At 49.1% G+C, this 27,652-nt stretch overlaps 1 protein-coding gene across 3 annotated transcripts in view; it reads right to left on the reverse strand.

Moving 5' to 3' along the window:
• The window catches only part of SLC35E2B (solute carrier family 35 member E2B), a 442,385-nt gene that overhangs the window by 99,153 nt on the left and 315,580 nt on the right, over positions 1-27,652 (reverse strand). For all 3 annotated transcript variants that reach the window (XM_086921521.1, XM_086921522.1, XM_086921520.1), the window contains exon 3: positions 25,517-25,652. In XM_086921521.1, the coding sequence (XP_086777647.1) occupies positions 25,517-25,652 (136 nt within the window). The remainder of the gene's footprint in view (positions 1-25,516; positions 25,653-27,652) is intronic.

Raw genomic sequence — 27,652 nt, forward strand, 5'->3', positions numbered from 1 at the left:
AACGAGTTTTGTGACTGGGCGCTCATGCCTGAGCCAGATCGATCGCTGTGAGAGATGTAAATACTCGCTAATAGAGATTTACGAGGCAATCAGGGACCGTGTGAGCGAGGGGGAGGGCAGGCGGAAAGGCACGGAGAGTCGTGCTTACCAGTGAACCTCATTGGGTGAAGGCGATGAGGTCTTGGAAATAACGGACGCCCTAGGAGAAAAGGGGAAAAGGTAAAGTGGTTGGGCTTACGTTGTGTGAGTTAAAAGTGAAAAGAAGCCCGAGTGCCGAGTCTTACTACAGTCGGGCGGGGGACGCCGCTTTACTCAATGGTATCCGTCGGCAGCCAGGGGGACCTGGGGAGGAAAGAGGGGCATTAAAAACGGGCGATAAAACTGGCCACTTAATGCGTTAGCCGGTTACTCAAGGAGCAAGCTTACCGGGTGAGTCGGTTGTTGATCTCGCTTCCTGGCGTGCTCACGGGGGAGTGAAGAGACAGTGAATATAAGTTGCATCGATTGGTCCATGGGGTGGACTATGACATAGAAATCGAAAACGGACTGCGCTCGACGGCCATGCTGGGGAAGTGAATTGACGAGTGAAGGCATAAGAATAGAAGACGGACTAAGTTCGGCGAACATAGTGGAGGAGTGAGGTGCCCAGAAAAAGTGCTAGTGACATGTTTAAGGGAAATTACAAGTAAAACATTTAAACATCACAGTGAGGTAAAGCCAATACAGTAAAGTAAACAGGTGGTTGACTCGGAGCCTAAAGTTAGATCAGGGCAGTCCATTCATCCTGCAGGTTGAGACCAGAGTTAAGAGTGTCAGTCTTCAAAATCCATTTGAGCTCCTCTCTGTTCAGTAGGCGGGTGAGGCCACTACCCCTAAGCGGAACGGTGATCTGAGAAATTACAGTCCAACGAATATCATTCTCCGTGTGCCCTTTGTCCAGAAAATGTTCGACCAATGGGGCATATGGTGTTTTACAACGAATGCGGCTCCGATGTTGGGATATCCTCAGCTTGATTTTCTATTTGGTTTGGCCCACATATATCTTATTGCATGGGCAAAAAATGGCATAAACGATATTTTGACTGTTACAATTAGTAAATGTTTTCAATACATTTCTCACATCTTTGTAGACAAATTCTTTACCATCTAGTGAGAAGTCACACACAACGCACATACCACACCTAGAATGGCCACGGAGTGGTGGTTGTTGCCAATGGTCATGGAGAGTAACATTTCTTACTGTTGGTAATGCCGCCCTCACTAGCTGATCTTTAAGATGTTTGTTTTTCTTAAAGGCAAAGAGGGGGGTATCCCAGTTTAACAGACCTGAGTTCAAAATGTGCCAGTTCTTTTTTACACATTGTTTTACACCAGGCTCTTTTCATAGAATTCTTAATCAAGCGCCTATAGCAAGAGGTTACCCGAGGCGCTTGATTAAGAATTCTATGAAAAGAGCCTGGTACTGTCCCCGCGAAACTCTTCTCGAGCCCAAACCTAAACAACCATCTGAAAAATTGGTATGTGTTACCACATACTCACCAATTTCCAATCGTGTAAAACAATGTGTAAAAAAGAATTGGCACATTTTGAACGCAGGTCTGTTAAACTGGGATACCCCCCTCTTTGCCTTTAAGAAAAACAAAAATCTTAAAGATCAGCTAGTGAGGGCCGCATTATGTTATGTTATGTTATGACTATTTATTATGCGCACAGATACTCCAGCCAAGGAGCGTCCTGGCGCAGAGACAAGGTAGCACGTAACACAACGGGAGACTAAAAACAGAAACTAAGAAACAGCTAAAACAAGAAGGTTTTTATAGCCCTCCGAAAGGTCAGAAGGTCCTCCAGCAAGCGGATTTCAACAGGCAAGGAGTTCCATGCTGACGCAGCCATTACCCTAAACGAGCGGCCTCCCATGCGGCTAAGCCTGAAACTGGGAACCACCGCAAGGGCCAGACCCTGAGAGCGGAGGCTACGGGCAGGAACATAAAAGGACAGACAACTCGACAGGATTTCCGGGCCAGTACCTCTCAAGATTTTATAAGCAAGGCACAAAACCTTGAAGAGGATGCGCTTCCTAACCGGAAGCCAGTGTAGGGAGCGAAGGACACCTGTCGCTGAGCAGAATCTGGGCAAGCCAACAATCGCCCTCGCCGCAGCATTCTGAACCCGTTGTAAGCGGGTTAGTTCAGCCTGGTTAGCCCCAGCCAGGAGAGAGCTGGCGTAATCCAGGCGGGAGATGATAGTAGCCTGGATCACCAGCTGCCTGGTCGGGGCATCAAAGAACTTGAGAACAGGTCTCAAGCCCCTCAGGAGACCAAAACAACAGGCCGCGGTTCTTTTAGTATGGCCTACAAAGGAGAGGCCCACATCCAGCCATACCCCCAGATTTTTCACTTCCGATACCGGGATCGGAGTAGGTCCCAACTCTGAGGGCCACCAGTGGTCACCCCACAGCTCCACTCCCTTCCCGATGACCATCGCCTCTGTTTTAGTGGCGTTTAGCTGAAGGCAGTTGCCTGTCAGCCAACTAGCCACCGCCTTCAGTCCGGACTGAAACCTGGGGGCCTCAATCTCCGCATCCCCGCTGAGAGTAACCGCCAGCTGAGTGTCGTCGGCATATGAGACCAAAGTAAGGCCCCACTGCCTAGCGACATCAGCCAGCGGTCTCACGTAAAGATTGAACAACGTGGGACTCCGCGAGGACCCTTGCGGAACCCCCATGGCCAGTGGTTGGTAGTTGGACTTGAAGGGAGGGATGGCAACACAGAAGGAGCGGTCATCTAAAAAGGAGCGGAACCATTGCAGCACCTGACCGCCAATGCCAGTCTCCTCGAGCCGACGCAGGAGGATGCTGTGGTCTACCGTATCAAAGGCGGCGCTAAGATCTAACAAAATAAGCGCCGCCTTTTGACCAGCATCCAACCTTGCCCGGAGATGTTCCACCATCACAAGTAACGCAGTTTCCGTACTGTGACCAGCACGGAACCCGTTTTGTGTGGGGTCGAGGGCATTGGTCCGAGTCAGATGTTCAGACAGGGCCAGGTTGACATGGGCCTCAGTGATCTTGGCTGGCCAGGGTAACAACGAGATGGGGCGATAGCTTTCAGGCTTGGAAGGGTCCAGGGTGGGCTTTTTAATGATCGGGGACACCACAGCTTGTTTCCACTTAGATGGAACAATTCCCGTTTCCAAGGAGAGGTTGACGAGGGAGCATACGACTGTACGCCCCATAAAAGCTTGATCTCGGAAGAGAGCAGGCCTTACTGGATCGGATGGAGACCCAGATTTGACTTGCAGCGCAAGTTTGTCAAAACCATCCAAGGTGAGGGGGGGGGGAAGACAAGCAGTGTAGTCTGATGGTGGACCCAATTAATACTTTCCTCAGTGAACCCTATGCTAGGGAATGTCCTATATATAGCTTGGACCTTCCCCAAAAAGTAAGATGCAAGGGATTCACAGTGGGAAAGGGAGCTTACGGTCGTAGAGGTAGTCCGCTTCGCCGTGAGATCTTTTACGGCCTTAAAGATAGCTTTTGACGGATTCGGACTGTTCCGGAATTCGGTGGCATAAAAAGCCGCACGAGCTCGGCAGATGGCTCGATGGTAGAGCTTAACGGACTTGGCATATGCAGCTTTTAGATCAGCCCCATAGGTTTTCCTCCAAGCCCTCTCAGCTCGTCTACAGGCACCCTTTAGGGCCCGAAGAGTGCCATCGTACCAGGGACTCGACTCTCTGGGATTGATTTTAGTTGAGACGATAGGTACCAGAGAGTCCAAGGCCCTAGTTATCCATGAACAGAAGAGGTCATACCCCCTTTCCACATCCGTCAAAGGGCCCAGCGGCTCCACTAATAGAAGACGAAGAAAGTCCTCTAGCCTAAGCTTTTTCCAAGCCCTCTTCTGAACCCGTCTAGCCGTAGAGATGGAAGGAGTGGCCGAAACAGGGCAGAGGATGGACACCAAGAAGTGGTCTGTCCATTCCACCGGAGAGACAGAGGTAATTTGAATCCCCAACAGATTGGTAAACAGGGGATCCAAAATATGCCCCCCCAGATGGGTAGGCTGGGAAACCATCTGGGGAAGTTGAAAGGCCTCTAGGTCAGAAGAGATGGAACGCACTGTCAGGCCAGAGAGGGTGTCGAAATGTAGGTTTAAGTCACCCATGATAGAAAAGTTGGCACAGTCGGCGACCAAAGGGCCAACAATATCAGGGAAAGCATTTCTGAACGCCACATCGCTGCCGGGTGGGCGATAAACGACCATCCCGGACAGGGTAAACTCAGGGCTGAAAGAGACCTTGAACATGGCACTTTCACACCCGGAGATGTTTAGGGCACTCCAGACGCAAGGGTAGATAGATTTTACCACTAACGCGATACCCCCACCCCTAGACAGCCTATTCAAGGTGTACATAGAATAGCCGGGTGGGCAGGCTAGATTGGTAATAGCGGTATCAGCGTCCTGTAGCCATGTTTCCGTCATGGCAAATACGTCTGGAGCTTCCTCCTCAATGAGGTCATAGATGTGCTGATAATGTTTCAGCGCCGACCTAACATTTAAATTCAGGATCTTCAGAGTAGTAGGAATGTCTGTAGTACGGCGGGTCTCCGAGGAGATAATCCTTGGGAGAGGATGCGGAGAGTCAAGAGCACACCCATTACAAGGGCAATGATATGGGCCACGCAATGGGTGTACCGGTGGAAGGGTACAACAGCGGCTTACCTGACCGATGGCAAACAGGCACTCCCGCGAGTAAGTCAGCATGGTGGACCCAGGATGGTATGATAGTCCTTGACCAGAGTACAGCGACGTCCAGCGCGTCCTTAGCGCGGACGGGCGCAGACGGGCAGGACTCTGGCACGACTCCGGCCACGCGAGGACACGCCAGACATTACCAACAGTAAGAAATGTTACTCTCCATGACTATTGGCAACTACCACCACTCCGTGGCCATTCTAGGTGTGGTAGGTGTGGTATGTGCGTTGTGTGTGACTTCTCACTAGATGGTAAATAATTTGTCTACAAAGATGTGAGAAATGTATTGAAAACATTTACTAATTGTAACAGTCAAAATATCGTTTATGCAATTTTTTGCCCATGCAATAAGATATATGTGGGCCAAACCAAACAGAAAATCAAGCTGTAGGATATCCCAACATCGGAGCCGCATTCGTTGTAAAACACCATATGCCCCATTGGTCGAACATTTTCTGGACAAAGGGCACACGGAGAATGATATTCGTTGGACTGTAATTTCTCAGATCACCGTTCCGCCTAGGGGTGGTGACCTCACCCGCCTACTGAACAGAGAGGAGCTCAAATGGATTTTGAAGACTGACAGTCTTAACTCTGGTCTCAACCTGCAGGATGAATGGACTGCCCTGATCTAACTTTAGGCTCTGAGTCAACCACCTGTTTACTTTACTGTATTGGATTAACCTCACTGTGATGTTTAAATGTTTTACTTGTAATTTCCCTTAAACATGTCACTGGCACTTTTTCTGGGCACCTCACTCCTCCACTATGTTCGCCGAACTTAGTCCGTCTTCTATTCTTATGCCTTCACTCGTCAATTCACTTCCCCAGCATGGCCGTCAAGCGCAGTCCGTTTGATTTCTATGCCATAGTCCACCCCATGGACCAATCGATGCAACTTATATTCACTGTCTCTTCACTCCCCCGTGAGCACGCCAGGAAGCGAGATCAACAACCGACTCACCTGGTAAGCTTGCTCCTTGAGTAACCGGCTAACGCATTAAGTGGCCAGTTTTATCGCCCGTTTTTAATGCCCCTCTTTCCTCCCCAGGTCCCCCTGGCTGCCGACGGATACCATTGAGTAACGCGGCATCCCCCGCCCGACTGTGGTAAGACTCGGCACTCTGGCTTCTTTTCACTTTTAACTCACACAACGTAAGCCCAACCACTTTACCTTTTCCCCTTTTCTCCTAGGGCGTCCGTTATTTCCAAGACCTCATCGCCTTCACCCAATGAGGTTCACTGGTAAGCACGACTCTCCGTGCCTTTCCGCCTGCCCTCCCCCTCGCTCACACGGTCCCTGATTGCCTCGTAAATCTCTATTAGCGAGTATTTACATCTCTCACAGCGATCGATCTGGCTCAGGCATGAGCGCCCAGTCACAAAACTCGTTGATGCGCATTATGACCACACCGGGCTCGGCTACGTGCATGCGGTCAGCTCGGTTTATACATACACCGGTGGTCTCCAGCGGTTTGCACTTCCGCACTTTTCCCGTAATCACCTCCATTCCGATCACGTATAGACTAGCTGATTTCCAGTACTTCTTCTGCAATGTAAATGGAACAGCTCACCATCCACCAGCAGCCATGACCTCTGCGTCGATTAGCATGACATCACGCACTTCCAGCCATTAAACGCTGGTAAACAGCTGCACTACCGCATTCCTTACCTGTATGCTTGTTTGAGCCACTCTTTATTCACCTTTTTATTCACCATTTTCGTCGTACCTCACCAGGGTCAACAGTCGCGACGCATACTGGTCACCCTAAGTCACTTGTTCTTGAAACTTTAGCCTATGTAAATAAATGTATATATTTCCCCTTTTTTCCCCCTTCTAGGCATTTAGAGGCTAAATCATTGTTAAGGCTTTCACTGAGAATGTCCTGATGATGGTCCCCGTGATTTACTAGGGGTCCGAAACGCCATCGACCTTTTAAGTACCAAAAGCAAAAACGTGATTACTATGTGTTTTAAGGTGCTTTGTTGTAATACTCTGTACAATTGCATTTATGACAGAGAAACGTGTTTTGCCTTATAAAGCCCTTCTTTGCTCTCTATATCCACCTTCTGTACCCGTTCTGTAAGTGCTGGGCATAGGCTTGTGTTCCACACTGGTTGACCTGTGGAAAGTACTCTGTGTGATATAACTATATGAAAATTGAGTAAACTATGAAAGACTACTGTCCGGCTGGACATGTCTCTCTTAATATAGATTGACTCTGTCTATATTTAATTTCCTTTCAATCTTCCTGTATGCATGGGACCAATGTTGTTTTGAAATAAGTGGTGACACCGAAAGGCAAAACCTTGAACTGGTAGTGCTGGTTTTGGATGGTGAATCTGAGGTATTTCCTGTGTGAAGGGTGCAGTGGAATGTGAAAGTACGCATCCTTTAGGTCTAAAGTTGCGAGAAAATCCCCCTGCCTGAGCAACGGGAGCACTTGCTGCAGGGTCAGCATATGGAAGTGCTCCGACAGGATGTAGTAGTTGAGTGGCCTGAGGTCCAGGATGGGCCTGAGGGACCAGTCCTTCTTTGGTATTAAGAAGTACAGGGAGTAGACCCCTGTGCCTCTTTCCTGCATAGGCACGAGCTCTATTGCCCCTTTTTGCAGCATGACGGTGACCTCCTGCTGCAATAAGTGCAAGTGCTCGTCCGACATAGGACGGTGCCTTGGGGGCATGTTGGGTGGAGTGGATGTTAACTCCAGAAAATAACCGTATTGGATACGTTTTCTGACCCACCTGTCCATGGTGATGGACTTCCAGAAGGGCAGGAACTGCTGGAGTCTCCCCCCGACCGGTGTTGTGTGGTCGAGGGGCAGTGACAAGGCGTCACTGCTTGCTGGTGGTAGAGGACCTGGAGCTGTTGATGCCACGTCCTCTGCCCTTGGCGCTGTTGCCACGATATCCACCTCGACTCTTGTTGGCGTAAGTAGTCTGGGTGTTGCCCTTGTAGTATTGCGTGGACTGGGAGAGCTGACCCCTTGAGACGCCTCTCGTGCTGGAGCGACGAAAGGACCCACCCTGAAACTGCTGGGACTGTAAGGCACCCATGGATTTTGCAGCGTTAGTGTCCTTTTTTATTTTTTCTAGGGTGGTGTCAACTTCTGGGCCAAACAGGTGATCTGGGTTAACCGTTTGGTTCAGGATGGTGGTTTGGATTTCTGGCTTAAATCCAGAGATTCTCGGCCAGGCATGTCTCCGAAGCATAACACTGGTGTTTATAGCTCTGGCAGCGGTATCGGCTGCGTCCAGAGCGCACTTAATGGAAGCGTTGGAGATTAGCTTCCCCTCTTGAATCAGCATCTCAGCCCCTTCTTTGTATTGATCAGGCAGGTGTTGCAACAGGGTCTCTAGTGTATCGTAGTGCGCCCTGTCATAGCGCGCTAGAAGCGCCTGTGTGTTAGAAATGCGCCAGATGTTGGCTGCCTGTGCTGCCACCCTCTTTCCCGAAGCCTCAAAGACCTTGGATTCTTTGTCTGGGGGAGGAGCATCACCCGTAGTCTGAGAATTGGCCCTCTCCCGGGCATTCGAGACGACAAGGGAGTCCAGAGGCAACTGTCCTTTAATGTAGGTAGGATCAGTAGGCGCCGACTTGTATTTTTTGTCAATCCTAGGGTTTATCACCCTTGCCCTGGTAGGTTCTTTAAATATCTCAGCAGCATGCTTTAAAACACCTTTTAGCTTAGGCAGAGTTTTTACAGTCTTTTCTGATACTGAAAAAGTGTCAAAGAGGAAATCCACATCCACAGGGTCAGCATGCAGCTGGACATTGTGATTGTTAGCAGCCCGTTCAATGAGGGCATTGAAAGCAGCAGAGTCTTCTGTTGGTGAAGTCTTTGCAGAAAAGAGTTGAGGGTCTTGTCCTGAATGAGGATCCCCAGGGTCACCACCAGCTGCCCAGGGCTCATTTGTATCCTCCGGGTCTGTATAGACTGGATAACTGTATTCATCCTCATCATCTCCCTCACCAGCGTCCACATCTGAGTAAGTGGGCGACACATCATGAGTCTGTGGTGAAAGGGGTTCCACCAAGACTGGAGAGCAAGCAGAGTCCTTCTTCTTCTTGAGAGGGATCTTGTAAGACTCCAGTTGGGGTTCTGGGGTGATTTTCCGCTTCAGGAGGGAAAGCCTGCCCGTTTCGGCGTCGATGAAGTGTTCCTGACGCTCATCCCCCGAAGGTTGTTGAGGTCGCGGGCCGTGGACCACCGACGACGCCTTCGGCGCCGAGGAGACCTTTTCGGGCACGCCGGCCACTGCCTTAGGAGCGAAAGCCTTCGGCGGCGTCTTAGGCGGCAACGTAAAGTGGATCGGCATTGACGCCTTCACTGGTTTCTCCACAGGCTTCGCAGGCGGAGGGTCCTTCGGTTCGACAGCCGCGGTGCCGTCCCTGATGCGCTGCAGGGAGTCAGTCACCTTCTTGGTGAACGCGGCGGATGGACGCGCCGGTTCAGCGGAGTCCTTTCGGAGTCGAGTCCTTTGAGGCCACTTTCGTAGTCGACTCCCGAGGCGCAGCGCCCTTGGCCTTGTCATGCGGACGCGGGGTAGAGAGGACCTTCGGGTCATCGAGTCGCTTCTTCGGGTCACCGAGAGTTTTCTTCGGTTCGTCAACAGCCTTCTTCAGGTCGACAAGGCCCTTGCCGGCGTCGACCGTCCTCGGCGCCGACGCGCCAGTATCGACCACCTTAACTTTAGCCTTCGGCGCGGCAAACTTCGTCTCGACACCCTTGACTTGGCTTTTCGGCTCGACAGCCATCTTCGGCTTCTTCGGCGCCGAAGCCTCCGAAGTTTTCGATCCGACCAAAGCGATGCGCACTTTTGGTTTCGATGCTTGCACCTGCGCAGTATATGGCGTCGAGACCGTAGGTTTCACTTTCGGTTTCGTTTTGCCAGGGAGTGGCTCGGTAACAATGTCCGTGGCCGGGCCCTAAGGTGGGGCCGTGGAACCCATATCGAGGTCTTGGGTAAGGCCCGAAGGCGATCCCTCGACCTGGGCCTTATAAAGAGGCACGGCCCAGAGTCAGTTTCAGGAAGCTCCTCGTCCGAGCTATCCTCCATGGCCCGAGGGCACCGTCGTCGTCTCCTACCTCCTCGACGACTTCTTCGCTTTCGAACACCTCAGCATCAGCGTTGTAGTCTTCTTCGACGTCCGACGCGGGGTTTGATTCCGAAACGTCCTGGATATATTCGTCTTAGACATCCCCAGCATCGAAAATGTCTGCAGGCGCCGGAGCAGGTTGCTGGGCCTCCGGGCGCGCAGCTCGTCAAAGCTTAAGTGTCTTCTTGGACCTGAAGCGTGAACAAGCCATACACTTGGCCTCATCGTGGTCCGGCGACAGACACTTGTTGCACACCGGGTGGACGTCGATGTGGGGGTACTTCGAGTTACAGACCGGACATCTCTTGAATGGACTTCGGTCCATGATGGATGGTCGATAAGTCAGGAGCGTCGACTAGGCCTTCCGCGCCGAGAGCACGCGGAAGTACAGAATCCGGCTCGGAGCCGATGCAGAAGTAAAGCCGAACGCAAGACAATACCGACGTATAGACTAAAGACCTTTTGGTCTCAAGAAAGTTTTTCTATCGATTCGGACAAGAGGGAATTAAAGACATCCGAACCCAATGGCGGAAAAAAACAATCTGAGGATGGAGTCGATGCCCATGCGCACTGTAGTCCAGGGGAGGAACCACCTACCTTGTGATACTTCGAAGACTCTTCCAGGACAACAATGTGCAATCATCCGGACCCAACACTAGGCGGCGATCTATGCACAGATATGAATTCAGCAGCCCACATGCCTCAAACCCAATAATACCACATCTCCAAGACATCCCATTATCTCTTCAGAGACAAGCTACATGGTGCATAGGCAGTAATAGGGAACGCAGGAACATCATCCCCCAGCACTAATTCACCTAGACGTTCTATAACAACACTGGCAATGCCAGCACACACCACTTTGGCAAAAACAAATATTCTATTAGTCCAACAAGAGCTCAACAAAACAGGACCCACCAAACTAGAGTCCATGGCAACCACTGCCAACTTTACCTGTGATTTCCTGGCATCTCCAGCAAAAGCAGTGATGACATGTGGCTTACGTTATCACTGGAAACACACAAAGCACATATGTTCACCCTTTCTCCTACATGAAAGTACAGTTTATGCCACTAATACGTTTCCCACACCTCAACTCTCAAAGATCTTAATGATATTCCTTCTATTCTCTTACCAGTCTAATTATCTTATCACACACATTGTTTATAAATCACTATGAGAACACACACGCACGTCACACACCACACACCACACACCACACACACACACACACAAGCACACAAGCACAAACCTAGACTGTTGCAGTTGCGCATACTACCAGACATCAAGTTCGATATTTCCCTAACCGATCAAACATCTTGCTCGCCATCCACCATCTTTTCCCTATTTGGTAACCATTCATAATCTACTTCATGAAACTGGAGAGAAAACAGTCTTTGTTGTATGCTGCTCTCTATGCCTCCTTTGTAGTGGATCGTAGCAATAATGAACTAAAATTACTTGAAACAATGACTCTCTGGAGTGCGACTATCCTTTTTGTTGGTAAAAGTATTGTGCGGAATTTGATCCTGTCTGCTCCTCGCACTGGTCGAGCTGCACGCTGCATGGAGGATTCATTGTTGGTAAAGTTAGAGAAGCAGCAGCGACCGACAACGAACCTGAACTATGTGCTGGAATTTAACGTGAGAAATGGACACCAATGCCTAACATACTCTACCCTGTGAAGAGAAGTGGCTGAACGCACCCGATACACAGAGGGGAGAGTCTCTGCCATGGGCCAGGGATCTGCAGCTCCAAACGGGAAACAACCGGGCCAGCGGAGACAGAGGATGCCGTAGGAATCAGAGAAACTACCGAGAGGTAAGCGGCTGTGTACTGAGCGTGGGGGTGAAAGGAGCAAAACAGGTTCTCTGCCGAGACTGCGATGAGAGCATAGGATCGAATTCCTCAGTCTTTGACTCTGTACAAACGCCGGGAGCAAACAAAGGCATTCAAACGCGCTGCATATTGAATTAATGCGACAGCGTGAGCCGCGTCAACGAATTAAATACATTGAATCACCTACATTGTGCTCTAGTCCTAAATCAAGGTATTTAACAAATAAAAAGGGGGAAACTGAACCAACTAATATTAAAATGGAAGCAAAAGTCTCTAAAAGATAACAAGTCGCCCTGGAGCGCGCCTTGGAAGAGACGCGGGAGGGCAGGAGCGTGACGCCGTGAGCGTGCAAGTTGGCGTTCCCTTCGGCTCGCGCGTTCACAGACCTGTGTCTGCTCGTGCACCGGTCTGTACCACTTGGGGAGGCAAGATAACGACAAGGCTCGCTAGCGGCAGCGCTTTGCGCTGCAACGCAAGGCGAGCCCTAAAAAGGACAGCAACAATTCCATCTAAAGCTTCACATCACAGTGGTAACTCAATGTTCGATAACCCATAGTCTCCAATCTATGAGATTTCCTGTAAGACTTTTTCTAAAATCCAGACAAGTCTTTTAAGCAGTGCTAATTGCTTACATTTCAGTCACTGGCCCGAAGCAGTACCAACAGACATTTAATACAGTTCCATTCTGCTCTAGAATATAATTTTATCAGATTTTTCCAATGCGATTTTGTGATTTTCTCTCCCAGAAACAAGAGCAAAACCACAATGTAAAAATCCTGAGACTGCCGCCTAAACAGGAAAGACTTTAGCCCATCCAAATTTCTGCAGAAGTCCCCAGATTTCTACGAAGTTATATTATTTCAATGTTTCCCCATCGTAATGTTCTGCTCATCAATGCACCTAAATGTGAGGATAAAAGCCTCCAGAGTTTAGCCTTTAAATCTTTCTTTTAAAGGTTCCAGAGGTATTACTGTGGTGGCAGAGCTGCATCGATCCTAAACCCTGCAGGAGGTGAGACAGATGAAATTAAAAGTACTGCACCAATGTTCTTCGTTTTCCCAGTGTAAGAGTATAGCACAGGAAAGCTCCATAGGGTTGATTTCATGGCTGCACGGCATGGACACTGCTGCACCTCTTCCAATCTCCAAAACTGCAAGTAAAGAGGAAACCACCCTTGCCTCTCAACATCCCATTACCAATCAAATGGGGACTCAGTAAATGGTCAAAATGCCACATTACCCAGACTGCACGATTCCACACATACCTAATGGATGTCCAGTGGGTGGATTCAAATGTTAATAACTCTGCCCAGAAAGCCAATGGGGGAAGGGGGATGACCCAATGCCCCATTCTACACATGCTATTCTGCGTATGATCTAACATGTGATTTGACAGTCCAACTGGTGGAAACTAAATAGGTCTCCAGGTCATACCTAAAAACATCAATAATGGAGTAGGTAGGTATCTGGTGGACTATAATACATTTGTTTTAGAGCTTTACTGCTTTGATACCTTATTCAGAACATGCACATTAGCTCCAGCCATTGAGCGTTTCAAAGTACTTCCTTCTGGGTGTATATAAAAACAAGCATTTACAATTAAACGGTCTCGCCTTTGCAAAAGTTAGAGCTATTGGCATTGTAAATGACACATTTTTTATTTATATGTTGGTTTTGAAAACAGATAAATAAATGGTATTGTCATTTACAATGCTAATAGCTTAATCTCTCGCAAATGCGAGACCTATTGGATTTGCACCCACACAGAGCCACATCCACCACATCTATCTATGTGTGTGTGTATGTGGTGGATCTAGTGGATGTGGTGGTAGTGGATGTGGTGGTTGTGGATGCGGTGGTGGTGGTGGATGCGGTGGTGGTGGTGGATGCGGTGGTGGTGGTGGATGTGGTGGTGGTGGGTGTGGTGGTGGATGTGGTGGTGGTGGATGCAGTGGTGGATGCGGTGGTGGTGGATGCGGTGGTGGTGGATGTGGTGGTGGATGTGGTGGTGGTGGATGTGGTGGTGGATGTGGTGGTGGTGGGTGTGGTGGTGGTGGTGGTGGTGGATGTGGTGGTGGTGGATGTGGTGGTGGTGGTGGATGTGGTGTTTGTTGCAGAAAGTTGACCGCAGGTTAGTTCCATTGTGTTAGTTCCATTGTATTGTGTCGAAGAATTAGCACAGGGATTCGAGTGCATTATTTGGGAAGTAAAAATCGCAAAACATTAAAGATCAGAAAAAAAACGAGTTGCAGTTGTTCCGCCGTTGTTCCCCACTGTAGTGCAAACTTGCAACTCAGAAAAAAGTGCAGTGTGTGACAGTAGATAGGTGGAAGTGTATCCTTGAGGATTTCTCGCTTACACATTTATGATTATTACTTGTTTTGCCCTATTGAGGAAGTAACCTTAGCAGCAGGCTTGTTGGACCAAGTGCAGTATTTGTCTCTCTGCGCCAGACCCAAGTAGCGGTCTTTGCCCCCACAATCCTTGTCTGAGGGGCGATTGCAAAGGGGGTTATTTCTTGGCTTTAAGGTGCACACCCTCTAAAAGAAGACAAGGGCTTTGTGGCCGTACCTCTGCCGTTTCCAGCCTATGGCTCTCCTTACGGTAAATGGTGGCTGTAACATGCATCCTGCGGTGGGCCAGACTATGTGATAAAACTGCAACACACAGCCCAGGCACATGGCGCGCCGAGAGATGGGAGTCACAAGCGTCCAGTGTGTTTCATAAGGGGGAAATTCTAAGATGTGTGTTATGCAAACACAATCCACAGTTAACTATATGTTAGTTTATAAGGCTTATTTGTCACGTGTAACGCGGCACCTGATCTCTAATTGCATTAATCGGACTAAAAATGCATCTTTATTTGCGACATGATGCACAACAGATAACATTCGTGTTGGAGTAAATGCGCTTGAATAAAGTAACACATGCAACAGACGTGTGATAAATTAAGTTGTTAAATGTGTTAGTAGTCGATGTGGAGGTTGTATACAATACCTATACGTAATGCATGCTCTACAATAATATTGCGTTTGAAGTAACTGTTTTAGCCGAGTCTGAAACAATGCACAGGGTGCTGAATTACCTTTTTTTTTTGTTTATTTAACAATGCCTCGTGACAATCACATTTGGTGTTAAAATGAATGTTATGTCTGGAATGTTTGGTACAGTTAGCGCCGTGCTCGATCCAAGACGATGGCTGAAAATAAAAGTTGCCTTCGTGGAAAATACCCAGAGAACCAGCGAAGATACATAGGTGTCTGACAGAAAATGGACCCTCTGGGAACTTTTCCACACCTCCCGAACAACCCTGAAAGGGGGGACGGGGGGAGTGGAGGGGGTGAAGTTCTCGATTTTGGAAAAGGGAGTGGCGATGGACAGAATTTCTGAATGATGCAGAATACTCTTACCGAGTCAAGAGATCAGGGCTTGATCCATCACCGTTTTTTAGCTCACTGCACCATCCCAGCTCAGAACCTGGCTACATGCAAATTAGTCTGTTCCTGTCCCAGTGCATGATGGGAACAGGGCAAACCAAACTACCAAGCCAATTCTTATACTGGGAAGGAAACAAGCTTCCGGGGACCGGTTTCTGGCATTTCAGCCGTCGTCGGCCCGGCTTGCTTGAATCCTGATGGTGCAATGAGCAAGGGACTCACGTCTGAGTATACCCTCCCACACTTAGTGTGGACAAAATCGATTTTGGAAAAGGGGGTGGTGATGGACAGAGTTTCTGAATGATGCAGAATACTCTTACCGAGTCAAGAGATCAGGGCTTGATCCATCACCGTTTTTTAGCTCACTACACCATCCCAGCTCAGAACCTGGCTACATGCAAATTAGTCTGTTCATGTCCCAGTGCATGATGGGAACAGGGCAAACCAAACTACCAAGCCAATTCTTATACTGGGAAGGAAACAAGCTTCCGGGGACCGGGGTTTCTGGCATTTCTGGCCCTGGAGCGCGCCTTGGAAGAGACGCGGGAGGGCAGGAGCGTGACGCCGTGAGCGTGCAAGTTGGCGTTCCCTTCGGCTCGCGTGTTCACAGACCTGTGTCTGCTCGTGCACCGGTCTGTACCACTTGGGGAGGCAAGATAACGACAAGGCTCGCTAGCGGGGACCGGGGTTTCTGGCATTTCTGGCCCTGGAGCGCGCCTTGGAAGAGACGCAGGAGGGCAGGAGCGTGACGCCGTGAGCGTGCAAGTTGGCGTTCCCTTCGGCTCGCGCGTTCACAGACCTGTGTCTGCTCGTGCACCGGTCTGTACCACTTGGGGAGGCAAGATAACGACAAGGCTCGCTAGCGGCAGCGCTTTGCGCTGCAACGCAAGGCAAGCCCTAAAAAGGACAGCAACAATTCCATCTAAAGCTTCACATCACAGTGGTAACTCAATGTTCGATAACCCATAGTCTCCAATCTATGAGATTTCCTGTAAGACTTTTTCTAAAATCCAGACAAGTCTTTTAAGCAGTGCTAATTGCTTACATTTCAGTCACTGGCCCGAAGCAGTACCAACAGACATTTAATACAGTTCCATTCTGCTCTAGAATATAATTTTATCAGATTTTTCCAATGCGATTTTGTGATTTTCTCTCCCAGAAACAAGAGCAAAACCACAATGTAAAAATCCTGAGACTGCCGCCTAAACAGGAAAGACTTTAGCCCATCCAAATTTCTGCAGAAGTCCCCAGATTTCTACGAAGTTATATTATTTCAATGTTTCCCCATCGTAATGTTCTGCTCATCAATGCACCTAAATGTGAGGATAAAAGCCTCCAGAGTTTAGCCTTTAAATCTTTCTTTTAAAGGTTCCAGAGGTATTACTGTGGTGGCAGAGCTGCATCGATCCTAAACCCTGCAGGAGGTGAGACAGATGAAATTAAAAGTACTGCACCAATGTTCTTCGTTTTCCCAGTGTAAGAGTATAGCACAGGAAAGCTCCATAGGGTTGATTTCATGGCTGCACGGCATGGACACTGCTGCACCTCTTCCAATCTCCAAAACTGCAAGTAAAGAGGAAACCACCCTTGCCTCTCAACATCCCATTACCAATCAAATGGGGACTCAGTAAATGGTCAAAATGCCACATTACCCAGACTGCACGATTCCACACATACCTAATGGATGTCCAGTGGGTGGATTCAAATGTTAATAACTCTGCCCAGAAAGCCAATGGGGGAAGGGGGATGACCCAATGCCCCATTCTACACATGCTATTCTGCGTATGATCTAACATGTGATTTGACAGTCCAACTGGTGGAAACTAAATAGGTCTCCAGGTCATACCTAAAAACATCAATAATGGAGTAGGTAGGTATCTGGTGGACTATAATACATTTGTTTTAGAGCTTTACTGCTTTGATACCTTATTCAGAACATGCACATTAGCTCCAGCCATTGAGCGTTTCAAAGTACTTCCTTCTGGGTGTATATAAAAACAAGCATTTACAATTAAACGGTCTCGCCTTTGCAAAAGTTAGAGCTATTGGCATTGTAAATGACACATTTTTTATTTATATGTTGGTTTTGAAAACAGATAAATAAATGGTATTGTCATTTACAATGCTAATAGCTTAATCTCTCGCAAATGCGAGACCTATTGGATTTGCACCCACACAGAGCCACACACACACACACATAGATAGACGTGGTGGATGTGGTGGATCTAGTGGATGTGGTGGTAGTGGATGTGGTGGTTGTGGATGCGGTGGTGGTGGATGCGGTGGTGGTGGTGGATGTGGTGGTGGATGTGGTGGTGGTGGGTGTAGTGGTGGTGGGTGTGGTGGTGGATGTGGTGGTGGTGGATGCAGTGGTGGATGCGGTGGTGGTGGATGCGGTGGTGGTGGATGCGGTGGTGGTGGATGTGGTGGTGGTGGATGTGGTGGTGGTGGATGTGGTGGTGGTGGGTGTGGTGGTGGTGGTGGATGTGGTGGTGGTGGATGTGGTGGTGGTGGTGGATGTGGTGGTGGTGTTTGTTGCAGAAAGTTGACCGCAGGTTAGTTCCATTGTGTTAGTTCCATTGCATTGTGTCGAAGAATTAGCACAGGGATTCGAGTGCATTAACATTAAACATTAAAGATCAGAAAAAAAACGAGTTGCAGTTGTTCCGCCGTTGTTCCCCACTGTAGTGCAAACTTGCAACTCAGAAAAAAGTGCAGTGTGTGACAGTAGATAGGTGGAAGTGTATCCTTGAGGATTTCTCGCTTACACATTTATGATTATTACTTGTTTTGCCCTATTGAGGAAGTAACCTTAGCAGCAGGCTTGTTGGACCAAGTGCAGTATTTGTCTCTCTGCGCCAGACCCAAGTAGCGGTCTTTGCCCCCAAAATCCTTGTCTGAGGGGCGATTGCAAAGGGGGTTATTTCTTGGCTTTAAGGTGCACACCCTCTAAAAGAAGACAAGGGCTTTGTGGCCGTACCTCTGCCGTTTCCAGCCTATGGCTCTCCTTACGGTAAATGGTGGCTGTAACATGCATCCTGCGGTGGGCCAGACTATGTGATAAAACTGCAACACACAGCCCAGGCACATGGCGCGCCGAGAGATGGGAGTCACAAGCGTCCAGTGTGTTTCATAAGGGGGAAATTCTAAGATGTGTGTTATGCAAACACAATCCACAGTTAACTATATGTTAGTTTATAAGGCTTATTTGTCACGTGTAACGCGGCACCTGATCTCCAATTGCATTAATCGGACTAAAAATGCATCTTTATTTGCGACATGATGCACAACAGATAACATTCGTGTTGGAGTAAATGCGCTTGAATAAAGTAACACATGCAACAGACGTGTGATAAATTAAGTTGTTAAATGTGTTAGTAGTCGGTGTGGAGGTTGTATACAATACCTATACGTAATGCATGCTCTACAATAATATTGCGTTTGAAGTAACTGTTTTAGCCGAGTCTGAAACAATGCACAGGGTGCTGAATTACCTTTTTTTTTTTGTTTATTTAACAATGCCTCGTGACAATCACATTTGGTGTTAAAATGAATGTTATGTCTGGAATGTTTGGTACAGTTAGCGCCGTGCTCGATCCAAGACGATGGCTGAAAATAAAAGTTGCCTTCGTGGAAAATACCCAGAGAACCAGCGAAGATACATAGGTGTCTGACAGAAAATGGACCCTCTGGGAACTTTTCCACACCTCTCGAACAACCCTGAAAGGGGGGACGGGGGGAGTGGAGGGGGTGAAGTTCTCGATTTTGGAAAAGGGAGTGGTGATGGACAGAATTTCTGAATGATGCAGAATACTCTTACCGAGTCAAGAGATCAGGGCTTGATCCATCACCGTTTTTTAGCTCACTGCACCATCCCAGCTCAGAACCTGGCTACATGCAAATTAGTCTGTTCCTGTCCCAGTGCATGATGGGAACAGGGCAAACCAAACTACCAAGCCAATTCTTATACTGGGAAGGAAACAAGCTTCCGGGGACCGGTTTCTGGCATTTCAGCCGTCGTCGGCCCGGCTTGCTTGAATCCTGATGGTGCAATGAGCAAGAGACTCACGTCTGAGTATACCCTCCCACACTTAGTGTGGACAAAATCGATTTTGGAAAAGGGGGTGGTGATGGACAGAGTTTCTGAATGATGCAGAATACTCTTACCCAGTCAAGAGATCAGGGCTTGATCCATCACCGTTTTTTAGCTCACTACACCATCCCAGCTCAGAACCTGGCTACATGCAAATTAGTCTGTTCATGTCCCAGTGCATGATGGGAACAGGGCAAACCAAACTACCAAGCCAATTCTTATACTGGGAAGGAAACAAGCTTCCGGGGACCGGGGTTTCTGGCATTTCAGCCAACGTCGTTCTCATCAACGCCTCGGCGCCATCCGTAAACACACATCACCTCAGGACAGTCGGCACCCTGCAGGTGGAAAGAATACAGGGGTCAATGACTTCCGACTTTTGAACGAACATCTCACGGAGCCCTCATCATGCAAATAAGCAGCCTTGGGAGAATGCTTGGATTGTAAATCAGACTGCATTTTAACCCGGATGTACTCACTTCTTCTTTCTCTTCTAGTTTTTGGGAGGTGGACTTTATACTGTGGATCTGTGTGCCTCTGCATATTTACACGTGCCAGCCGTCTGTGAACGTGGCTGCTGTTTGTTAGTGCCTGCTCACAGTGGCGGATAGATTGAGGGGTATAACGGACCCCTGAGCTTCGGTATTCTCGGCTACACTTGTCCCCTCCTCTCCAGAGCGGTAGTGTTACAGCACCGGTTTCAGATTTCTTCCCACAGCCCCTGTGCGCCTCGGACACGGATTTTCCAGAGGAGCGCGGAGGCGGCTGGCGTGTGATGCTTCCAGTTCGGCAGGGATTGTTTCCCCCCTTGAAGCAGATGTGGGCCTCTCTAATTTGTGCGTGCGAGTGTAGATTGTGCGACGGGTTCGTGCTTGGTGTCTCCCTGCGGAGGGGCGCCCGAGCACACTTAACCCCGACTCTGTTGTCACTGTCGACTCCGAATAGCTGGAGGTCACCAATAGCAAGGTCTGCTAAATGACCAGAATCGAAAAAGCAAAATAATGAATATGGAACACGCACCGCCACGCGCGATGAAAAACGGCTCGCGATGACGCAAATTTTCTCTTTTAGCCCGTCCTTTTCAGACTGGGCTCCCGGACTACCTGCTGGGGTAAAAGGTTCCTTATCTTCTTTATGGGGCCATCTGGACCCATAAAGAAGATAAGAAACCTTTTACTTCAGCAGGAAGTCAAGGAACCCAATCTGAAAAGGACGAGGGTTAAAGAGAAAGAAGAACATCACTAGGACCTCTTCTCCAATGGCTGGCCACCGTTTAGGAGGCCATTCAATGGAGAAGAGGGGCGGGGCTTAACCTCGCTAGTGATGTTCTCTCCATCTCATAAAATCTCGCCAGCGAGACTGCGCAAGCGCAGCCAACGCAGGCTGAGACCTAAAAAGCACTGGCAAAGACTTTGAAAGGCATTAGCTGATATTCTGACCAAAAACAAAAGAAAAAGAAAAAAATGTCTGGCCCCACCAGGATGACGTACTAGGTGCACATGTCACAATACTTGCACACATGTGTCATGACATTATGGCACCAATTCTTTTCTGTTAATTTAGTGCTTAAAGATAGCAGACACTAATCTGGGAGTAGTAAATGAAAAAATAAAGTGCGCAAAAATGCATTACAGCAAGCAAAAATAGCAAATTATAGCTGCAATTCCTTCCATGAGAAATAATAATAACAATAAAATAGAGAAAAACAAGAACTAGAAAGGGATGCAGGAGGGCAATCATGAACAAGGAGGGGTGGGGAAGCATAACGGATGAGCTGGATGGAGGAAAATGGAAAGATAGCGTAATGAATGAATCAATCAATCAATCAGAGTACTTGTAAAGCACGCTACTTACCCGTGAGGGTCTCAAGGCGCTGTGGAGAGGGGGAGTGCTGCTATTGCTCGAAGAGCCAGGTCTTGAGGAGTCTTCTGAAGGTGAGTAGGTCTTGCGTCTGCCGTATGTGGGTAGGGAGGGTGTTCCAGGTCTTGGCGGCGAGGTAGGAGAAGAATCTGCCACCGGAGGTCGTTCGTTGGATGCGGGGGACAGCGGCGAGGGCGAGGCTGGCGGAGCGGAGCTGGCGGGTGGGGGTGTAGAAGCTGAGTCTGCTGTTCAGGTAGGCTGGTCTGGCGTTGTGGAGTGCTTTGTGTGCGTGGGTGAGGAGCTTGAAGGTGATCCTCTTGTCAACGGGGAGCTAGTGTAGGTCTCTCAGGTGGGTGGTGATGTGGCTGCGGCAGGGGACGTTGAGGATCAGTCGGGCGGAAGCGTTTGGATGCGTTGTAGTCGTCGTGGGTGTTTGGCTGGGATTCCTGCGTAGAGTGCGTTGCCGTAGTCTAGTCTTGTGCTGACGAGGGCCTGTGTCACCGTTCTTGCTTCGGTCGGGATCCACATGTAGATACTGCGGAGCATGCAGAGGGTGTTGTAGCAGGAGGAGGAGACGGCGTTGACCTGCTTAAACATGGAGAGGGAGGAGTCTAGGATGAATCCTAGGTTGCGTGCATGGTCAGTGGGTGTTGGTGCTGTTCCCAGTGTGGTCGGCCACCAGGAGTCATCCCAGGCTGAGGGGGTGGGCCCGAGGAGGAGGACCTCTGTCTTGTCCGAGTTCAGCTCCAGTCGGCGAATGCCTTCATTCCCTCGTGGAGGTTGGTTTTGGCGGTGTGTGGGTCCTTGGTGAGAGAGAGGATGAGCTGGGTGTCGTCGGCGTAGGAGATGATGTTGAGTTTGTGATGGCGGGCCACTTGTGCGAGAGGGGCCATGTAGACGTTGAACAGCGTCGGGCTGAGAGGTGAGCCCTGGGGGACGCCGCAGATGATGTCAGTGGCTTCGGATCGGAAGGGTGGGAGGCGGACGCTCTGGGTTCTGCCAGAGAGGAAGGACGTGGTCCAGTCAAGAGCCTTCTCTTGGATTCCGGCTTCTAGGAGGCGTGTCTTTAGAGTGCGATGGCAGACCGTGTCGCAGGCGGCTGACAGGTCCAGGAGGATGAGGGCTGATGTTTCGCTGTTGTCTAGTTAGCGCCTGATGTCGTCTGTGGCGACGATGAGGGCTGTCTCGGTCCAGTGGTTTCGTCTGAATCCGGACTGGGATGGGTCCAAGATGTTGTGGTCTTCCAGGTGTCGGGCCAATTGCATATTGACTATTTTCTCGATGACCTTTGCTGGGAACGGGAGCAGGACGATGGGCCGGAATGTTCTTGAGGTCCTTGGGGTCCGCCTTGGGCTTCTTAAGGAGGGCGTTGATTTTTGAGTGCTTCCCGCTTTCCGGGAATGTCGCTGTTTCAAAGGAGATGTTGATGACCTTCCGTAGTTGGGGTGCGATGGCTGTGTCTGCTTTGTTGAATACGTGGTGTGGGCATGGGTCGGACGGAGATCCTGAGTGGATGGAGTTCATGACCTTGCGTGTCTTGTCGTCGTTGACGTTGGACAAGGGGATCAGGCGGTTGGCGCTGGTAGTGTTTACAGGGGAGGTGGAGTCTGGCGTAGTCGGGGTGGTCATGGTGTTGAAGCTGTCGTGGATGTCAGCGAAACTTGCGGTGGAAGAAGATGGCTAGTAAGTCGCACAGTTCTTGTGAGGGTGGGATGTCGTTGGCGCTGGGGTTGGAGAGTTCCTTTACGATGCTGAAGAGCTCCTTGTTGTTGTGTGCATTGTTATCCAAACGGTCTTTGAAGGAGGATCTCTTGGCTAATCTAATGAGGTGGTGGTGTCTGTGGGTGGCGTCCTTGTGGGCTGCGGGTTGTCCGTGTGCGTTCGTGGAGCCATATCTTCTCCAGTTTCTGGCATGTGCGTTTGGAGGTCTAGAGCTCGTTGGTGAACCAAGTGGCTCTCTTGCTGGCGTGGCTGTTGGAGGGTTTCTTGAGCGGGCGAGGGTGTTGGCGCAGTCGTCGATCCACTGTCTGAGGTTGCAGGCTGCGGCGTCTGGGTTGGTGGGGTCGGTGGGTGGGTTCTTGACGAGGGTGGTGATCAGCTGGTCTTCGGTGACTTTGCTCCAGCAGCGGCGAGGCAGCTGTTGGGTGCGGTGGTGCGTGGTTGGTTTCTTGAAGGTGAAATGGATGCAGCTGTCGTCGGTCCAGTGGAGTTCGGTGGTGTGGTCGAAGGCGACGTGGGTACCTGTGGAGAAGAGGGAGTCCAGCGTGTAGCCGGAGGCTTGGGTGGGTGGGTGCGGGGACGAGTTTTCTGAGGCCAAGGTTGGCAAGGTTGCCGATCAGGGTGGCGGAGTTGGCGTCGTTGTTGTTCTCGAGGTGGAAGTTCAGGTCCCAGAGGAGGATGTAGTCCGTGGAGGCGAGGGCCTGGGTGCTGGCGAGGTCGGCGATTGAGTCGCTGAACTGAGCCCGGTGTCCAGGGGGTCTGTAGTTGAGTGTTCCTCTGAGGGTGGTGTTGGGGTCGGTGTGGATCCGAAAGTGGAGGTGTTCGGCGGTGTTCAGGGTGTTGTCTGTGTGGGTGGCGACCTTGAGGGTGGATTTGTGGACGATGGCTATTCCTCCTCCGATTCCGTTGGCGCGATCCCTGCGGGTGATCTTGTAGCCGTCGGGATGGCTATAGCGATGTCGGGCGCCGAGGAGTCGTTCCACCAGGTCTCAGTCAGGAAGGCCACGTCTTGGGCGGAGGTGTTGAGCAGATCCCAGAGCTCGACGGTGTGTTTGCGTGCGGAGCGGGTGTTGAGGAGTATGCAGCGGAGGTGGTTGGGTCCAGTCCTTGGAGGTTTGGTGGTTCTGTCACAGGTGAAACTGCAGGTGCGGCAGGAGAAGGGTCCGTGGGTCCATTTCGGGCAGCCTAGAAGCAGGTGTGGTTTTGGCCGGCGTGGAGTGCGTGGAGGGTGCTTGCATCGTAGTGGAGTCTGGTGTTGTGGCGTTCGCGGGGTCATGGGGTTCTGGCGCTGGGCGCGTCCAGGCGCGGACGGGCGCAGACGGGCTTGCCTTAGGCACGCCTTCGGCGTGCCAGCTGCACGCCTGCTGCGCAGGTCCGCTGCGCGGCTGTGCAGCGTCCGGCATATATGGGGAGGTGGGAGGGAGGAGCAGCTGGGAGGCGGGAGCAGCGAGTGGGGAGGGGGCGGGCCGCAGGGGGCACAGCGGCGGGGAAACAGTGGTACAGAAAGCAAAATGGGGCACAAGGGGGGGAACGAGTGGCACAGAGCAGAAAACGAGGCACAAAGAGGGGGAAACAGTGGTACAGAAGGCAAAGTTGGGCACAAGGGCGGGGAAACGAGTGGCAGAGAGCAGAAAACGAGGCACAAGAGGGGGAGACAGTGGCACAGAAGCAAAAAGGACGGAGGACACTTACCAGCGGCAGTGGCAGCGGCAGCAGGAGCACACAGTCGGAGCTGCGTGGAGGGAGAGCGACCTACCAGGAGGGTCAGGGGTCGCTCACCTCACCGCGTGGTGTCCGGCATATATGGGGAGGTGGGAGGGAGGAGGAGCTGGGAGCCGGGAGCAGCGATTGAGCAGTGGGCAGTCAGGGGGGCAGGGCTGTAGGGGGCACAGTGGAGGGGGAAACAAGTGCAAGAGAAGACAAGAGGGGCACAAAAAAACGAGTGGAACAGAGGGCAGAAGGGCACAAAAATGAGGTAAAAACGAGTGGCGCAGAAGGGCACAAAAAACGAGTGGGCAGAAAGGCACAAAAAACAAAGGAAAAATGGATGGAACAGAGGGCAGAAAGGCACAAAAAAACAAAGGAAAAATGGATGGAACAGAGGGCAGAAAGGCACAAAAAACGAGGGAAAAACGAGCATGAAGAGCATGGGAAACCGAAGGGAGCAAATAGAAAAGCGCATTGCTGGAAGAAAATGGAGAGGAAAGCAGAACACATGGGAGACAGCAAGAAAACATACTCTCAAGGAATGCTGAAAGCAAAAGAAAGAAGTATTTTATTGAATGAAAACGTATAAGGATACAACAACTTAACCAAATAGAAACACTGTAATACAGCTATGCCCCCGGGGAATGAACATACACTAAAGCGGAAGCATAGCCATTAAGTAAGAAGCAAGCAAATTACATATACTAGAAAGCAACTAATCATTAGCAATGGGCTGACCCCAAGCCTACTTTAAGTATTGGTATTATGCACAATGGGTCTTATGACAATGTCAGCTAAATCAGTCTTTAGTCAAGACCTAAGAAATCTCCAACGGGAGTTCAAACAAGGTGGAGACGGGGCGAGGAAACTCCAATCCAAAATATACATCCGAGACGAGTCCGTAAACATTTAGTATCAACTGGCTTTAAAAGAGGAAGAGTTCCCCATTAGAAACTGAGCAAAGGTGCTCACAGCAGGGAAAAGGAACACTTTCTGCCATTTACCTCATCAGTCCGACAAACAGCATAATCATGAGGAAGTTGGGAGGGTAGGAGAGACGTGATTTGTGTGAATACAAACAGCATGGCACGCAGAGTTTCACACAGCCAATGAAGGTGGTGGTTAGCATCTGGACAGCACCTGAAAGGGAGACAAGGACCAATAGTTGATCAATGGTTAACAAGGGCAGCAATAGGCACTGCCATTTTTCAAAGGGACAAAAATAGTGGATCCTTTTAAGATTTCCCACATCATGTGCATTTTCAGTTTCACTTTACAGTGAACAACTTGCTCGTCGGTGACTAGATCAGTAGTGATTAATGGCAGATGTTCCACCACACACACCTTACCTACATATTATCGTCCAGCAAGACCTGCTGCACATCTACACCGAGATATCAAGTAGCAATCTTCAACAGCCTTTAATACAAAAACATCAATGTGTACTACATTTACATGCAGTGATCTATCATTTCTATGTCAGCTGAGTTGCTTGTACTTTGGATAAGATAGCTACCCTCTCTGGCTGTTCATGCCTCAAACAGCTCACTCTTAAAACAGAGTTTCAGTAATTTAAAACTGAATAACATTCCAACTACCTCAAATCCTGGGCAGGTCACAGGACATATAAGGGACATTAAATCATACCAGTACAACAGATCGTGTTTGAAATCTGAACAGCGCTATTATTTTTCAAGAGAAAGTGATTTGTTTTTTACTGTTAGAAAGGGATGAAACAGACAAGCAGAGATCGACGTAATAATTATACATCAAGCCCTATAGGTGATTCAATGTCCCCTATATAGGTTTTGCCTGCAGATGGCTCATGTCTACTGGGAGGGGTGTTGTTTACTGTAAAGGGTATGGAATCTTGCTTAACATTAGTTGGCATTATTGCCACTCTTCTTTGCTTCCTCCTAATTTGTTAGTCTGTGACAACCATCGCTTCCTTTTCTTTGTGTGGAGCATGGATCAAGAACAGATGGATTCATCTTAATTAGTGTCCGTCCACTATTCGCGCCATGATTCAGGTATTATTTCCTTCACTACTGCACTTTATATATAAATCTTTTTTTTTATTGCTGATCACTTAATACATGAGTTTTAGAACACTTCCTCGGTTTCCCGTTCTTCTGCTGCTTTCTTCATTGGTTCTGTTTTCAAACACATTTTTGGACATTATTTATCTACACCTGCATCTTTTGGCTTTTTCGTACAACTAAAATAAAGTTACATTTTGTATGGAGTGGATTAAGCTATTATAATGTATAAATGCCACATTAATAACACATTCACACCTTCATGATGCTTGCGGCTGCATGCCTATTTTCACTGCCTTTCAGCCATTCATCCATTTTTATGCCTCATACCTTTCCGTTGGTTTTAAGTTTGGTTCCTTGTTTAAGTTACTTACACCTGGAACTGAACTACTTTACCCTACTCTACTTATGCCACTCTACTCTACGCCACACCTCTATGTCACTCTTCTCTACGCCACTCGATACAACTCTACTCCTCCTTACTCCAATCCATGCCACTCCATATGATACCTCTTCTCTATGCCAGTCCATTCTACTCTACGCCACTCTAATCTACTGTAATGCAAGCCACTCTAGTTCATGCGATGCCACTAACATTTAGCTACACAAACAATTGTGTTTCATTTCAAAAGCTCTAAGAACAATAAATCACATTTTTTGTTAGTAGTTATTAAGAGTCACTAGTTTAGACCAATTTCTAGATCAGTGCAGGTGAAAGTCCTGGTAGAGTTCTGTGCATCTGTAAATACTTATTTTTTAGGTTTCGCCTAGAAACAGCTTTTAGCGGTCTGATTGTGAAAGACCTCCTGTGGACCATACCAAATACTTAACAGTGAACCAGTCCCCAATCATTGCTTACCATTTTTGGTTTTACTGTTACTCTCATTTGTTTGTTTGCTTGCTTATTTGATGGCTGTCTTTCCTCTTGAGTACGCGCCCCCCCCCCCTCCCCCGTCCCTCCGGATCATAGCATTTTAACTATCCCTTTAATTGGATACCTTTAAACTTCCACTGCTCACATTTAGGGAAATACTTTTTTCTATCTCTTCAAGAACTCAATGACAGTGAATTTGTTTTGATGCTCTCTATCATTTTATATAT

Source organism: Lissotriton vulgaris, chromosome 5 (genome assembly GCF_964263255.1).
Source record: "Lissotriton vulgaris chromosome 5, aLisVul1.2, whole genome shotgun sequence".
NCBI lineage: Eukaryota > Metazoa > Chordata > Amphibia > Caudata > Salamandridae > Lissotriton > Lissotriton vulgaris.